Source organism: Myotis davidii, unplaced genomic scaffold (assembly GCF_000327345.1).
Source record: "Myotis davidii unplaced genomic scaffold, ASM32734v1 scaffold337, whole genome shotgun sequence".
Classification (NCBI taxonomy): domain Eukaryota; kingdom Metazoa; phylum Chordata; class Mammalia; order Chiroptera; family Vespertilionidae; genus Myotis; species Myotis davidii.
The window spans coordinates 1550475-1567593 of NW_006288250.1; the positions used below are offsets into that span (position 1 = coordinate 1550475).

Consider the following 17119-nt stretch of genomic DNA (forward strand, 5'->3'; position numbering starts at 1 on the left):
CACATTGCTGGCATTCCAGAAATTAACGTTTTCCCTGGAAAGGGAGGCACCAGCTTACATTTGAAAACATTGGAAGCTTTGAGTAAAAAGCCTATGGGTTAGGGTCACTCCTTGGGATTTGGAAGAAACATCTGTTTGCACAGTTAGTTCCACCCTTGACACAGAATGTAGCTGGCCGCTTCTGCAGCTATTCAGTGGTAGGTAAGTGGCAAACTCGGAAGAAGACCTGTGTTGGTTTGTGTGTGTGTGTGTTTAAGGGAACGGTGTTAGAAAAAATGTCTGCTTTGAATGGGCCTCCTCATGTAGCTCTGTGGGTGGGAGTCCTGGGTTTCTTTGGTTATCCAGTCAAATCTGGAACCATTATGGTTTCATTTTGTATATACTGCCACTCTGCTAAGTCAGATACTTTATTCCCTATCTGAGGTGTGGCTTTCTATGTGGCTGAAGCATGGGGTAGGTCTGACCTTTATGAAAACAATAAAACAGGCCATGTGAATACCTAGTATTGCAAAACCAGAATTTGCTGTGGGTTAGACCTACTTAGTATAGACATGGTTTAATGGCCTTGGACCAAGGTTCTTACCTGGAATAACAACATTCCTGGGCGCAACACTGTCTAAAGCACCACAGGAGATCTTTATGATGGGGACAGAGACTAACCCTTTTAGTCAAAGTACACACGTGCACAGGATTATCTTCCATGCGTGTCTGAATTGTTGACAGTTAGTGCTTATTCATATGCCATGGTATCACTTAAAATGGTGCTGGTGAACTGAATGGGCAGAACTGCCTTCTCCTTTAAGTCTCACATCTAACCAGGAGTGGTGCCAAGGCAGTATTTCCCAAGATGTGCTGTGGACCACCCACATCAGAATCACTACTAAATCTGCCTCTCTGGAGGCAGAACTGGGATCTCTAACAACCAGTCAGCTGATTTTTAGGCATTCTTAAGTTAGAGAACACTTTGGGGGAAGCAGGTCACAAGAGCTCAACTATGCCTTTTTTCTTTATCCAGCCTGTTTTACATTGCTGTAACATTCTTCCGTAAGTTCTTAAAACCACATTATCCTTAAATCCTGTTGTCTCCTTTCTTCAAGGAAGTTGACGGTTTGAATTTGGTAGCCTTACACACTGAATAGTTTGTCATCCATTGTGGCCTATTCGTTTATTTATTTCTTCACTCCATTCAGCAAGTATTAAGGGTCTGCTACATGCCGAGCACTGTTTCAGAATACAGCAGTGAACATACAGGCAAAAATAGAAGCTCTTAACCTGGTGAGGAAAAGATGGAAAATGAACTAATAATTGAAAATATATATATAGTATGTCAGATACGTGCTAGGCGAAAGCTGAACAGGGAAGGAATGGTTGCAGTCTTCATTAGGGCAGACAAGAAAACTCACTGTCAGGACAACATTTGAGCGAAGATTTGAAGAAAGTAAAGGAAAGAGAACCATGCATCTACCTGGTGATGAGCATCACAGGCAGAGGAAAGGTGAGTAATAGCCCAAAGGCAAGAACCTAGGAGCATTCCTGGGCCCAGCAGGGAGAAGGGGGCTAGACTGGAATGAATAAAGGTACGGTGGCAGGAGATGAGGTCAGAAGTAGAAGACTAGTGGAGGGGATGGTTGGGGGGCCAGGTTGCGTAGACCCAATCATCTAAGCAATGAAATTTACACGTGCTTTTCCAATTTCAGAATCCTGCCCTGTGTTTCAATCCATATATATCACACTGAGTGTGAATAAAGGAACTGGTTGTTAGCTAAATTCCACAATCTTCATTAATCTCCTTGTCTGCCAACACTGTTTCACAGATCTACAGGGAGTCTTACAGAATACTTTGGTCTCTCGACTTCCGAGTTCTCACTAAATGTTGCAATTTTTTTTTAAATGTGGTATTTGACCCAAAGGAAATTGGCTAATTCTTGATTTGGATTGCAGTAATTAAGGTTATGACATTATGTGAATAATCATGAAATGATTATTTTACCCCGTTTTAGGGATCTTAGGTTCTTTTTTGTTGTTGTTAATCCTACCTGAGGATATTTTTTCCATTGATTTTTTTTTTAGAGGTGGTGGGGAGAGGAAAACATCGATATGAGAGAGACACATTGATTGGTTGCCTCCCGCATTCCCAATGACCCAGGCCAGGGATCGAACCTGTGACCCTTTGGTAAGCAGGTCAATACTCTAAACATTGGCCAGGGCAGGGATCTTAGATTCTTGAAGGAAAAACCTCTAGTCTCCTTATGACTTCTCATTTAGTATTTGGATTATCTGTTATGTGTCCTAGCTTTTTTTTTTTTTTTTAAAGAGAAACCAATACTTACTGAGTTTTATCCTAACCAAGAATGGGTTGTACTTGTATTTAAAAAGTTTTATGTTTGAGACCCAGATTCCATTATCCTCTGTACTCTGTATTTCTGCTATAACATAAACATAAAGAATGGTCACCTTTTGCTTAAGTAAAAGAAATCTGATAACTACCATGTGTATTGCAGTGTAAAGTTAAATCAATACAGCAGTTCTATGGTGAGTATTATACTGCTATTGTAACTGGACAATTAGTACTGTTGCTTGCTTCTGCCATTATATCAGAGGTAAGGAAAGTGGCTCAAAATCATGATTCCGTGATTAGGGGACTAGAACTAGATCATGAACAGGGACTAGAACTCAGGACTGCCGATTGCCAAGTTTTATTTTTCTACCATACCATAGGCCCAATTTAAGGATATAGTTGCTTCTCAGCTTATGATAGGGTTTTGTCTTGATAATTTTTCATGCCAAAAATCTATTTAATACGCCTAATCTACCAAACATCATATGTTAACCTCACCTACCTTAAATATGAACACAATATCCCCAAAATGCTGGCAACACAGTGCACTATAGACTATCCATTATTTACCTGTGACTTGCTGCCACTGCCCAGCAGCATCACGAGAGGGTATCAGTACTGCATATCGCTACCCCAGGAAAAGATCAACGTGTATCATTTTCACACCATCACAAAGTTGAAATATCGAAAGTCAAACCATCATAAATCAGGGACTGTATTTTAAAGAAATTTTGCTTAAGTACTTATATCTTGTTTTCATATTGGGAGCTTCCCCTGGATCAAGGCAATAATTTTGGCAGTATGTCATACCAAGCCTGCTGCTGAAGTACTCCCCTCTGAATTGGCATATGTCAGTAACACTGAAGCATAGAGAGTTGGAGATCATTTAAAGTTCATAAATTTTTCTGTGTCCATATAGCTTCTCTGAGAAATAGACCATTATAGTTGGCAACCCATTTGGGTTTTCCCATAGTGTTAGCAAATGGACTCTTGAACTCTATTGTCTTGGTTTGACTTCCGGTGTAGTTTTTCAGCTGGGCATCCCGCTGGGATGGAAGGGGTGATATAAGAGCCATCAGCCAGTCAACCAGAGTAAGGGGAATAAGAGCAAGAACAATTGTGGATCCATTTCTTATAGGAAGACATTACTGTTTTTGAATAGAATTATTCTTTGTTTTTAGAGTCCTAGGTTGGGTACTAAGGAGTGTTGCCCAAGGATTGCTGGCACTGAGCTCACCCTGTTTGTGTATGGGGCCAGATCTGGTGGGCAGCCTAGGAGTTTGCCTTTACCTAGGGATATAATTCTGCCTGCCACTCCCATCAGCCCAGGGGTGGGCAAACTTTTTGATTCGAGGGCCACAATGGGTTCTTAAACTGTACCGGAGGGCCGGGACAAAAGCATGGATGGAGTGTGAACTAATATAAATTCAAAGTAAACATCATTACATAAAAGGGTACGGCCTTTTTTTTTTTTTTTTTTAGTTTTATTCATTTCAAACGGACCGGATCCAGCCCGCGGGCCGTAGTTTGCCACGGCTGAGTTAGCCCCATCACCCGAACCAGAGTTACAACCAATTATAATGTCTCCTTAGCATGGTTGACCTTAGTGAGAGAAGGTTCTGTGCCTACATTGTCGTTAGCAGCTGTACAGTGGTTTATAGAAATTCCTCATCTGTAAGTCTCTTGTTACTGCCTGTTGTTCATACTTAATTGCTCTGCCAGGCACTTGTGCTCTGGATTTCTCCTTTCTAGACAGCTGTATTAGAAAGAGGGCGCCCTGGCCCATGTGGCTTAGTTGATTGAGCATCATCCTGTGCACTGAACGGTTGTGGTTCGATTCCTGGTCAGGGCACATGCCCAGGTTGTGGGTTCAGGCCCCGGACACGGGAGGCAACTGGTCGATGTTTTTCTCTAAAATCAATTTTAAAACATATTTTTAAAAAATTACTTTAAAAAAGAAGGAATATGACCTACAATGAAAATAAAGAAAAACAAGGATGAAAGGAAGAAAGAATGAATGAATGAAAGAAAGAAAGAAAGAAAGAAAGAGAAAGAAAGGAAGGAAGGACGGAAGGAAGGAAGGAAGGACAAGGAGCAAGCATTAAGTTGAGAATTTCTTCATTTTGGGTGAGAATCTGAGGGCTCTCCTATCACAGACCCTGGCACCTGGTAGTTCCCAGTAGGTAACTGTGGAATGAGCACCAAAAGAAACAGTGGGCTTGCTTATCCCTTTAACAAAAACAGTAACAGCCAACACGGTTGTGCTCACCTGCTTAATTAAGAGCCATGTGAGTGCTATAGAGGTTTGAAAGGTATAATAGATAGTATCTACTCTTGAGGGTCTTGCTCTCTTGTTGGGAGAGACAATTATTCCTAACAATTAACAAATAGTAAGGTAACATTCTGAGCATCAAATAAGAGGTTAAAACACTGAGCTTTAATCTGTTTCATCTTCATTAAAGCCTGGTCTTCTTAACAGGTAGATGTTGGTCATATTTCTTCCCTCCTGGCCTGGCAGACAGTAGAGTGCAGAGTGGGTGTTTATTAACTGAAGGAAGGAAGTCCCCTTCCACCGTGGCCACATTGAACTGGGAGGGACTCATTCTGGTGGACACCTGTTAAGGCAGGCAGTTTATTCAGCAGCACTGTTTTTATCATATTTGGGCTGCCGGAGCGATTATCTCCTAAATGAAATGTAAACCACAGTCCTGGCCATTTCACCTCATAACTCATTAAGATTATTACCTGGCCAGACTGCAAGTTGGGCAATTATTTTCTTCTTAAATTTTCTATATCTTAAATCATTGTCCATAGTTGCCCACGTCTTCCTTAAGCTCTGGGCTCAGCAACTGTAAATGTCCTGCTTTATTGAATTATATGTAAACTGTGTTTATGTGCTGCTGGGAACTTCCAAGGGCTTTTCAGTGCCCATCAAGGTAAGGACTGGCATTCCATGTTCTCCAAATAAGGTACCCAACTTGCCTCCTGATTTTTCTCCTCCTTCCCTTATTGTGGAGGGTGTACACGGAATCTCATTCTCAGTTTATCTGCATTCTTCCCTTTCCTCAATGTCTAACCCTAGCCTCCCCGCCCAGCTGATGTCAGGTTTTGTGGGGAGGAGACCCACTCACAGGGCCCGCTAGCCTGTGCACTCTTACCCACTCATGTGCCTTCATGTGTTTCTCCCTGCCAGTCAGTCTCCCTCTGCCCACCTTCAGGACCCATCTCAAACACTTCTGCATCCTGAGAGCCCCATGGGTTCATTCTCCCTTGAATCCCAGTGGCCCTTTGGGAGCCTCTCCTGTGTTTTCCTTCCTTCTGGCTGATGTGACACCGAACTGAAGGATGCACTCCCTGCGGGCAGAAGCCTGTCCATCCTGGAAGTCTCTGCAGTGGGCAAGGGCTCACTCCCATGGAGAGGACTAAAGAGCAAGCAAACTCGCTAATGCCTTTCCCATCTTGAGATTTGGAAGGATAGGAATTGGTTATTAGGCCTTCCCTTAAGCATTTTTCTTTTTTTCTTCTAACAAAATTGCAAAAACTTCCAGCCACAAATACATTTTAAATTTAATATAAATACAATTATAATAGCTGGCACAGTAAAAGTAAAATAGCAAGTGACATTCATTTTAATAATATATTTTATTTAATGGAATTATGCAAAAATAAGTATGACCGTAGTATATAATTAATATATTAAAAATTACCAATGGCCTTGGCCAGTGGCTCAGTGGTTAGGGTACTGGGTTTGATTTCTGGTGAAGGGCATGCACCTGGGTTGCAGGTTTGTCCATGGGCCACGGCCAGGCATGTGCAAGAGGCAACCAATCAGTACTGATGAGATACTGTGCATTATTATTTCAAGTGCTTGTTAGCCACCTGTGGCTAGTGGCTATCATGTAGGCCAGTGATTGGTTTGATTTCTGGTGAAGGGCATGCACCTGGGTTGCAGGTTTGTCCATGGGCCACGGCCAGGCATGTGCAAGAGGCAACCAATCAGTGTGTATCTCTCACATCAATGTTTCTCTCTTTCGGCAGTGATGGCGAACCTTTTGAGCTCGGTGTGTCAGCATTTTGGAAAACTCTAACTTAACTCTGGTGCCGTGTCACATACAGAAATTTTTTGATATTTGCAACCATAGTAAAACAAGGACTTATATTTTTGATATTTATTTTATATATTTAAATGCCATTTAACAAAGAGTTCAGTACCAAAAAAATGAGTTCACGTGTCACCTCTGACACACGTGTCATAGGTTTGCCATTACTGAGTAGGGCATTGCATAACAGATACACTCTCTCCATCCCACACTTCCATTCCATTTTAATATGACTGAAATTGGGTGCCATCTTAAAGTGGATATCAAGAAACTTGCTTCTTTTCTCTCCCCTCAAAAGCTGCTATTATTAAATCCATGGATTTGTTAATGGAGTCTGAGGAGCAAGGACATGATTTAGTGATGACCATGTTGGTGTGTGGGGCTGTTTACATAGAATAGATTTCCAGAAGTTGGATTGCTGGGACTAGGGGTAAGAGCATCTGGTTTCTTGCTGTGTGTTTCCAAAATGCTTTTCAGGAAGATAGTTTTTGTTCTTCTAACAAAATTGCAAAAACTTCCAGCCACAAATACATTTTAAATTTAATATAAATACAATTATAATAGCTGGCACAGTAAAAGTAAAATAGCAAGTGACATTCATTTTAATAATATATTAATTAATAAAATTTATTTATTTTTTCAAGCAAATTAGTCTTTTGGGTAGTATCTTTTGAAAGTACCAATTTTACCAATACTGGAAATCTTTTTGAAGGAGTGACTAATTGTAGGCAAAGGTAGTAATTTTGTATTTTGTTATTACCTGTGAAATTAAATTCATTTCCACATGTTTATTTATTAGTAATTTTGCTTCTTTGGGTAACTGTGCTCCTGTCCTTCATCATTAAAGTTTGATGGGAACACAGAAGGGAAAAAAAAAGTTTGATGGGAAAGAGTCACCCCTTTGTTTCAAACAGCCAAGGGCATAAGAAGAAAGAATGCAAGTTTTGAAACATGATTTGTGTGTTGACTCCTCAACAGATGCCTGACTCTTGGCTTTAACTAGCCCAGCCGTGGGCACACTACGGCCCGCGGGCCGGATCCGGCCCATTTGAAATGAATAAAACTAAAAAACAAACAAACAAACCAAAAAAAACCATACCCTTTTATGTAATGATGTTTACTTTGAATTTATATTAGTTCACACAAACACTCCATCCATGCTTTTGTCCCGGCCCTCCAGTCCAGTTTAAGAACCCATTGTGGCCCTCGAGTCAAAAAGTTTGCCCACCCCTGAACTAGCCCCTTAAAGATCAGGATAGCTCTGCCTCCCTCTGGTCCTTCAGTTTGGCAGCAGGAAGCCTTGGAGGGGTCACTTGACTGTGATGGCTCTGACCCCACAGCCTGTCTTGTTGGCATTGATGGGGCTTGCATATAGGAATGAATTTAATGCAGACCCAAATTTATTGTACAGATTCCTTAATTTTTGTTTTCAGAAGATAGCTTATTCAAATAGAAAGGTACACGGGCTTTTACATAGTCCTCCCTTTATCTTAATATGTGTAAAAGCTTGTGCAGGTTACGGAAAATAATGATTTTATTTTCTTTAAAATAACTAGTGCAAAGTAAAACAGGTGTCAGTTGGTGAGTCAGTCGTACTTCTTTTTCATTTTCCAGGATATGGCATTTTGGGTCTTGGGGCAACAAGGCAGTTAACATCAACCCGGTAGGACCTGATTTTGACAGTGAAGAGGAAAAAGTGATCAATGTAGCTAAGATCATTGTTTCTCAAGTCAGCATTAGGGCTGCAGGAATGGCAATGGTGTTTCTAATGTTAACAGTCTAGTACCACTCTTTTCCTTGCCTCTCCCAATCTGATTTCGAAGCACCTTGGAGTTCTGCACAAATCCAGGTTACTGTAATAAAATTTACAACTTTAAAAAATGTGTGGAACTCCTCTCATATGAAAAGTTTTGAGAACCATTGCTTTAAACGGGATTTAGTAACCTTGGATGTCATCCTAAGCTTCAGTGTTAACTGCTTTAAGAATCATTTGGGACCGTAAAAAGGTACTAAGTAGAAAGAGACTCTTGGACTTGAGGCCTTTGGTTAACTATGTAGTCAGTTCTTGCTACAATTCATGAAGTCGGTTCACGCTGTTCTCAAGCAGAGGTCTGTCAAAGTGGGTACTCTGGAGGCTGGATTGACCCTTTTGTCTCTTTGTTGCTTGGGCAGGGATACAGATGTACAAGCAGCTGCAGCACATGCAGAAGGGGCAAGAATGTTTTGGGCCTCTTGGACAGACTGGGTCTTCGTCATTGTCCATTCAGTTTTACTCTTCTGGGTAAATGAAACCACAGCTCTATGGGAATTGTCATTTCCCCTCCCCAGAGCCAGGTTCAGGCAGTTCTCTCAAACATTCTTGCATCTTCAGGCTCTTCTTCATTGCTACTTCTCTGTTAGAAGCCTATTTGGGTTTCACATGTCTTTAAAAGAAAAAGAGAAACAGCCTTCCTTCAATGCAGCTATTACTCCAAGCTACTTTTTTCCCCCCATTTCGTTTTCAACCTAATTCTAAAAACTAGTCTTTATCTTTGCTTCACCTTCAACTCACTTTTGCACCCATATCTGTGCAGAGATGATTTACCTAAACTCTCACTCTTCCAACAAAACCATTCTCACTAGGGTCTTCATAGACATCCTTGTGGATAAACTAGGTGATTCTTTTATAGTCCTTTTCCTCCTGCTCAAACTCCTCTTCATAGCAATACTGCCTCTCTAAAACTATGGATGTTTTTTCCAGCACGCCCCCCACCGGGGATCGAGCTGACAGTGTTATCTAAAACTATGGATTTTTTTTATTAGTTTTTATTAGTGTTCCCAAAATATGGATGTTGGAGGCCTGGGTCAAATTCTGACTCTACTGTTTAGTAGTTATGTAACATTAGGTAAGTTGCAGCTCTTGTGTAAATTTCCTCATTTATAAAAGAGAGGAAATAATACATCAGGAGGTTGTGAGGATGCCTGGCACTTAGTAACTACTCAATAAGTATCAGCCATTGTCATTATCATCATCATCATTTGTATCACGTGTGCAACCATGGCTTTGGAACAGTATCTGGCAAGGCTGTCCAGTGTCCTTTTGCATGCTCCCCGTGCTGAAAGGCCTGAGGAGCACTTTGCATTAACTCACACTGTTATGTAGCAGGCCCAGGATCTCTTGAGTCCTCTCAGCTGCAGTTCTTCCTGGCCCAGAGTTGGATCCAAACCACTGAAGAGATCTGTTTCTGCTCAGAAAGGCAGAATAAGAATTAGTGTCTTCTTATTTTAAAAACTAGCAGGAAAAAAATTATTCAGATCCTTACTGGTTATCCAAAGACAAGAGTCGATCTTTGGACATGTTAGCATGCCTTGTTCTATCTGCTCAGTCACACTCACATGGAGATTGCTGACTCAGCTGATTGATCCTGTTATGGAAACTGAAAGCCCAGGGCCATTCCATAGTCCATGCCATAAAGCCAGGGCTCTTGCTGGCTCATAGTACACTGTTCACATAGTATAAAGTCATAAAAGCAAGGAAGGGCCTGCCCACAGCTCAATCCTGTGGCTGGTCACATGATCTTATATGGTTTAGGATGCTGGGAGGAGGGAATTTTGGATGAGTCTAGCATTTTCTGGCTCCAACCTTTTACTTCTTCCCTGGTCTCGATATGTACATGTAAATTTTCAGGAATTCTATATTTTGTTCTTTTAAGATTTGTTTTGTTTGGTTTTTTTGTTGTTGTTGGATTTTACTTCTTGTTGAATAATCTGGGGAGAGTGAAATTAAGTTAATTGAACCATTCTTTGAGACTTGCTGAGGAGTCAGGGACACCCTGAGTGGCCTAGGGTTCTTTTGGAGGGAAGGGGAGATGTGCTATGCTTAGTGTTCTGAAGGCCTTGTGCTGAGTTTATACCAATCCAGCCTTCTTTGGGGACCTCTTGTTCTTAAGACATTCTGTGTTGTTCATTAAAAGTTATCATCCTGAACATTTGCAAGTGTTCCATCATTCATAGATGTTGCTTTTTTCCCCCTTTTCCCAGATTCAAATGAGTAGTTAAATAATAGCTAATGTCGCTTTTTGGGAACTGTTAATTGAAAAAAATAGGCAAATGTGAAGAGAGCCTGCAATGTAAATATGCATAGCAATTAGACGGATCAGTGACGCAGTACATAGAATTTGGAGGGCTAGGTGGGGTCTGAGAGAAATTCTAGTCAGATAAGGAATTGCCACGGAGAGAAATACCATCACAGAGCCCATTAATGACAGAGGCTGGAGTGCACTGTCTCCTGGATTCCTAAGCTCTTCCTTGCCGCTCTGCCACCTATCCGACAGTACTACTTTTAATCCCATATCCAGCATCCAGGGAGGCAGGGTAATTAGTCCTTTCTAATTATGTGTCCTTTTTTTTCTCATTTAATCACCTAATAATTAGCCCTAATAAGAAGTCCCCTTTGGCAGAAATGGGAAACAGCCTCTGAAGTAGGTATGTCAGAGGTACCTACTTGCTAGGGACTCATTCTTCCTACATCAGCTGGCTGACTTAACTAGAGAAATAAAACTGGCTTCGTCTCCATCCTAATGCCTTTGCCTGTGCTCTTCTCCTGGCCCAGAGGGACGCTTTTCTACAAATTCCACCTCAGTCTAACCCAGGGTTCACTATTTCAGGTGTGTGTATGTGTACATACATGTACGTGCACATGCGTGCATGCACACTCAGAGTCAAAGCCCTAATCAGGAGCTATCTTTCCTGTGGCCTTCCTAATCTGCTTAATTCCTAATCTGTACTACACAGGTTACAGTTATTGGTACTGCCCTGTGATTTGTCTGTACAGATACATTTATCTCAACTAGACAGTAAGTAAGCATCAGGGCAGAAGAAACCATGACTAATACATTTGGTTTCCCCACAGTACCTTGCACATAATTCACATCAGATAAAGATGGTCAAATACGAACAGTTTCCTTTTGAGGAAGTTGCCTTAAGGGTGCTATAAGAGGAAAGCAAGCCTGGAAGTTCTAGTACTTGTGAGGACTGCCCAGGCCTCACAAACTTCTCTGATACCCAGCCCAGCCTGAGGTCTATAAATTGAGATTGTCAGGATTTACTTACAAGTGGATTTAGTTTTGCTAGCTGAGTGCGAATGTTTTCTTTGCCCCTTTACCCCTGCTGTGTTCTGGTTACTTAGGACCCAGTGGGGTTGTAATATAGAATTGGTCAAGTTCTGCCCTACCCTGAGTAGCTTTGCTACTTCTCAGCACCCTGGTGGCATGAAGGCCACACTTCAACTACTGGACAGCCCTGCCCTGGCTTAATTTCCCTTGGCTTTGTACCGTCCTTCCAGTTCAGCTGGTTGGCTGAAGGGGATCTTTCAGGCAAGGGTGACCTCCAGGGACAGAGTAACCTGACATCCATTTTACTGGTTCATTAACTTACTCCTCTGACAGTACCTAGGCTGCCGTGGCCGTGGTATAGGTGTGGCTGCTTCCTGAAATGGCCCAATCTCATGCCCTTCCTGTGTTGACATCAAGCTCTGACAACCTTCACGACAGTCTTTTTAGCCCGAAGGTTGAAGTAGTGACACAGCAGCATGGCTTAATTGGAAATAGTTAACAGTCTGAGGATTTGGCTGAAATCTAGGGCCTTGATGATAAACTTCGTACCCACTCCCATCCTGAGCCAGCTCCAGCTGCGATCTTGCTCTTACCTTTCTGGCACGGCCACCTGTGGTCAGGCCCTGGCAGAGAATGAGTGGCATAAGCTCTCAGTTAAGTAGTATTTTCATGTTTTCAGACATAGCCAGGCTGCAGACTCGAAAGCAACATAAAGAACCAAAGGGGATGGGAGGAGTGAGTACAAGTTCAGCAGTTGACGGACCTGAGTTTAAATCCAGGCTCTAGCTGGTGATTTTGAATAAGCCAGTAAACTCTGAGCCTCGGGTTCCTGTGGAGCTACTTCTGAGTGCTGGTGAGGTAAGCCATTTGAAGCACTTGGCACCTTGACTGGCACAAAGAAGACTCTCAGTAGCAATTACTTTGTTTCCTCAGCCTTGTCCCACCTCACCCTCCTGCTTCCCTGCCCCAATGCCGCTGTTGCAGAAACACAGAGTTTCCTCATTGCTTGGACTAGGTCTTTATTTTGTTCCCTTTGCTTTTTCTCGTATTGCAACAGGCATCCCGGGCCCAAATCCTAGACAAAGCCACAGAGTATATCCAGTATATGCGAAGGAAAAACCACACACACCAGCAAGATATTGATGACCTCAAGCGGCAGAATGCCCTTCTGGAGCAGCAAGGTGAGCACCTGAGCCTGTGGGGCAGCTGGCCCTGCTGCGCTATGGCCAGGTCAGGGCTTTGCACCTGGGCCTGCAGAACCAGGACCAGGAGTGTGTGCTCATAAGCAGCCGTGGCCCTGCTTCTGAGTCGCTGAGTGTTAGAGCCATCCTGAGGAAGTACCTGAGCCGCCAGTGAGGGAATAGTGGAGTCTAGGGTTTGACATCTGGAGACTTTTCTGAGCTGATCTCTCCCCTTCTTGGGGCTTAGGTGCTCTGCCTGTAGTAGGAGGCACACCTGGCATCAGGTGTCTGAAAAGAGCTCAGGTCCTTGGATTGGAGTGTGCTGCGTAAGTACCAGAAATCCAGGTATTCAGGGTCAGTGAGCTCTCCCATTGCCAATGGTAGTCCAATCAGGGCAGCCTATGGGCCAGGCCCATGCTGTTCTCCAATGCTCACATCCGCCTTTTCCTACAACCACAGGGGAAAGCGAGAGCTGATCAAGTTCTTTGTTCCTGGGGAATTCACTTCTCTTCCTCCCTCATGGAAGATGCAAGTAAAAAGAAATGCAAGTAACCACTTGGGTTAGAACACCTCAAATAAAATAAAATAATATGAATGGGTTGACCTTGCAGGCTCAAGATGAGCTGAACTGAGGGATGGGCAGAGGGAGGCAGCAGCGGGTTGGTTCCCGGGCTGAGCAGCCTGCATGTAGGGGCTATATGTCAGAAGACCCAGGTATTCTGTGTATTGGTGACTTGCTTCCAAGTGTCCAGCTTGTCTTTCCAAGTGGATCTTGTATAAGAGAGCTAAGCCAAAACTTTTCTTTGGCTGATATATCTTATGTCATCCTTCCCTGCTGTTGTGTGGCCTTCACACCTTTATGGATCCTAGCATTGCCAGGCCAGCTTCTCCATTGTCACTGCACTGTTGGGTCCCACAGAGAGCTCCTGTCTCAACACTGGGCTTCTAAGGCAGGACGGTGACATCACAAGCCTTCTCTTTAGGGTTGAGTGGCATTGCAGAGGAGCTGGCCATGTCCACTGGGCTCCAGGTCTGTCTGGGAAAGGAGGGAGATGAAGTGTGCTGGTGGAACAGCCACCAGAAGAGTTATTTCTGAGCCTCAGGGCCCAGCAAGCCCTTCGGAAGAACAGGCTGGACCCTGACCTGAGACTCAGTTATTCTAGCTTCTCCTCTGTCTCAGAGGCTGTAACCCACTCGCTTGGTTGCTTTTCAGTCCGTGCACTGGAGAAAGCGAGGTCGAGTGCCCAACTGCAGACCAACTACCCTTCCTCAGACAACAGCCTCTACACCAACGCCAAGGGCAGCGCCATCTCTGCCTTCGATGGGGGCTCGGACTCCAGCTCAGAGTCGGAGCCTGAAGAGCCCCAAAGCAGGAAGAAACTCCGGATGGAGGCCAGCTAAGCTCTGCCGGGCAGGCCAGCAATAAAAACTGTCTGTCTCCTCCGTCGTCTCATCCTCCTTTCAGTTCATCCTTAGAACCCTCAGAACCATTTAAGAGACTCTATTTTTTTCCTTTCTCTTTTTTTTTAAAATTTTATTTTTACGTAGAAGCTCTTGGACAACAGCTCTCGTTCTCCTTCCCCACTTCCACTATTTTTTTTTTAATGTTTCCCTTCAGGGATTCCCTGTCCCCACCAGGAATTTTTAAACCAAAACACCCCAACTTGGCAGCTTTTTCTGTGGAGGACAGACGGCCGGCCGGACCTCTGAGCACATGGTGTTCCTGCTTCTCTCAGCCAGCCTCCGGGAGGGCCTCGGGACACTCGTGTGGTGTGGGGGGCGTCAGCAGTGAAGTGGCCGCCAGAGGGTGCTGGGGGTGGGAGGGCAAGGAGGGAGGAGCGGGTGGGGTAGAGGTTTTGTATTGAGGGCCAGTGATGATGTTTTGATATTTATTTCCTGCTACTGAAATTTGAATCTGAGTGAATTGTCCCTATTCCTGATGATGTCGGTATTGCAAAGCGACAGATTCATAAAGTAATGATCAAATCTTCCTTTCTTTCCGTGTGTATTTCTAAGAAATAGAGCCAACTGATTTTTTATGTAAATACCAAGAGCAATTTACCTGGTACTAAACCCGCACCCCAGTGCGGCCCCTTCCCACCCTTGCCCCACGTCCTTTCCGACTGTTCTGGAACCTGTCCCCACGGTGACCCAGCCCTGGTTCTGGCTGCGGTCAGCAGCTCCCAGTGAAGGGTTTTGTGTGTTTAGGCCTCATTTCTTTGTCTTTTTCCTACTCCGTTCCTGGCATTTGCTGATTTCTAGTGTATACTCTGTAGTCTCAGTCCGTGTTTGATTCCATTCCATGGAAATAAAAAGTATGTTGTACATACTGCCGAAGAATTGTCTTGCAAGTTAAGGCTTCCCCCTTTACTATAAGACTATAAATAAAAACTTATTTTATCCTTCTTGGTGGTGGTGTCTTCTTGCCCTTGCAAAGGCCAAGATGCTTAGGAGAAGAGCCCTGTGGAGGCCACTAGGCCTGAGAGAGGAGCAGCGGTCACTTACGTGGCCTTGCAAAACTGAGAGCAACCATACGCCAGAGCAGTTCCCTTTTTATTCTAAAGGCTCAGCTTAGCTTAGCCCAGGCAGGGCAGGGGGTGGATAAACTGGTGGTGGTGGCTTTGCTCATTGGATAGAAGCTTTTATTATTATTTTTAAAATATTTTTATTGATTTCAGAGGGAGAGAGAGAGAAACATCAATGATGAGAGAGAATCATGGGTCAGCTGCCTCCTGCATGCCCCCCATTGGGGACCGAGCCCACAATCTGGGCATGTGCCCTGACCAGGAATCCAACAGTGACTTCCTGGTTCATAGGTCGACGCTCAACCACTGAGCCACACCCGGCTGGGCAGATAGAAGCTTTTAAAGTTCCAACAGGGATGGGGTTATTCGGGGCAGCATTTCTAGACCCAGTTCCTGCTAAATAAATGACCCTTAGGGAGTTGGTAGCCGAGCTGTGGGTTTGGGTTTCTCCTGGTAATGAATGCCCACTTCAAAGGTGACCCATGCACTCTAGGACCTGTCAGTTTCTAGCGGTTCCAACATAGTTAGAGGAAGCAGCAGAGCTGGCAAGGGCTGGAAGTAAAGGAGGCTTCAACAGCATCAAGTGAGGGACCAACACCAGCCCGAACTTGTTTGACCTTGAAAGGAAGAGGGTTTCTGGCCAGGACACAGCTCAGCTTTGGTTTTCCTGTCTAGCTGGCAGGAAATATTGCTGTACCTAGACCAGGAGAGTGAAGTCAAATCAGTTCTTCGCTTTGTCACTTTTCAGAATGGTAGTGCTGGACCCCTGTCAGTGGGATTTCAGATCCACAGTATCTCTTTGGTTAATGGGAGTTACAGGTGGGTCATGATTCTACAAGAGGCAGATCGTAACGATCAAACTCTCTCCGCCCAACCATGATTGCAATAGGGGAAGCAAGGATGTTGGGAGCACAATCCCATTTATTAAAGGCACTCCATTTCAAGACAAATGAAACAGGAATAAAACAAATGGAATGAGAAGTCAGATGATTTCTTAATCCCTCCAAGTTAGCATGCTCTCCTCCTCTTTTTCATTGCTTTTTACTATATCTCTTTGCATGTCTGGCCGTAATTATAAACTCCACATCGCACACAGCTGGCTTGGTCAGTGTAGGCATTAGAACCGACTGCAGGTTCTAAGCCGGGGATGAGATGCAAGGAGTGTGGAGCTGGGCGCCCGGTAGTCAGGGAGCCAGCACAGGGATAGGCAGTGTCCCTGAGAGCAAGCTCCTGGCTCCAGCATATTGGCTGGACAAGGGGTTACATTTTAGGCTTCTCAAAATTTCAAAAAACCTGTTGGAAGAAGAGCCACAACGGGTAGCTGACTCACCTGGGAAATCGGAAGCCCTTGACTGACTTGCTGAGCAGACTGGCGAGTGGTGGGGAAAGGTGGTACCACTGGGAGCAGCTGCCTGGAAAGAAACAAGGTAAGAAACCCGAGCTAGAGATCGTGCTTTCTACAGGGGACTAGTGAAAGTCACAGCCATGCTTCTGGTGTGTGTGTCCAGGGAACCAGTGTCTGCCCACCAGGACAGCGACGTCTGATCGTGGTTTACTCTCTGACAGCGTGTTCTTCTCTGGTTTGTTCTCGCTATTGCGCTCTGGACAGTCCCATGCAATGCCAGAGAACCTGGTGATTCCCTGGGTAACCGCAGCAGGTGGCGTCACTGAGGGTCCTGTTAAAAGCCCTGTCTTTTTCTTAGGGTGAACTTAATGTTTTCCTATTTTTACAATTAATTGCCCCAAGTAAAAGGGTTTTTTAAATGGCTTAGCTTTAAAAAAAAAAAAAAAAGCAAAAGAGAGAACTCATGGACATGGACAACAGTGTCATGTTAGTGCAGTGATGGCGAACCTCTGACATGCGTGTCAGAGGTGACACGCA

The 17119-nt window shown here is 44.0% G+C and overlaps 1 protein-coding gene and 1 long non-coding RNA gene across 9 annotated transcripts in view; one reads left to right on the forward strand and one right to left on the reverse strand.

Annotated features, from left to right (window-relative positions):
- The window catches only part of MAX (MYC associated factor X), a 28879-nt gene extending 14723 nt beyond the window's left edge, over positions 1-14156 (forward strand). For 3 of the 8 annotated variants that reach the window (XM_015561552.1, XM_006760083.2, XM_006760085.2), the window contains 2 exons: positions 12583-12712; positions 13926-14156. In XM_015561552.1, coding sequence (XP_015417038.1) covers positions 12583-12712; positions 13926-14113 — 318 coding nt within the window. In that variant the 3' untranslated portion in view covers positions 14114-14156. Of the gene's footprint in view, positions 1-12582; positions 12713-13171; positions 13257-13925 lie in introns of all 8 variants that reach the window. The other 5 variants (XM_015561553.1, XM_006760084.2, XM_006760086.2 and 2 more) reach the window with 3 other exon arrangements.
- Positions 1835-12576, reverse strand: LOC107182531. The gene is made up of 3 exons (XR_001513244.1): positions 10662-12576; positions 9147-9149; positions 1835-1845 (listed from the first exon to the last, which is right to left on the reverse strand). It is a non-coding gene; the product is annotated as an uncharacterized LOC107182531 (long non-coding RNA).
- Positions 14157-17119: the final 2963 nt, after the last annotated feature.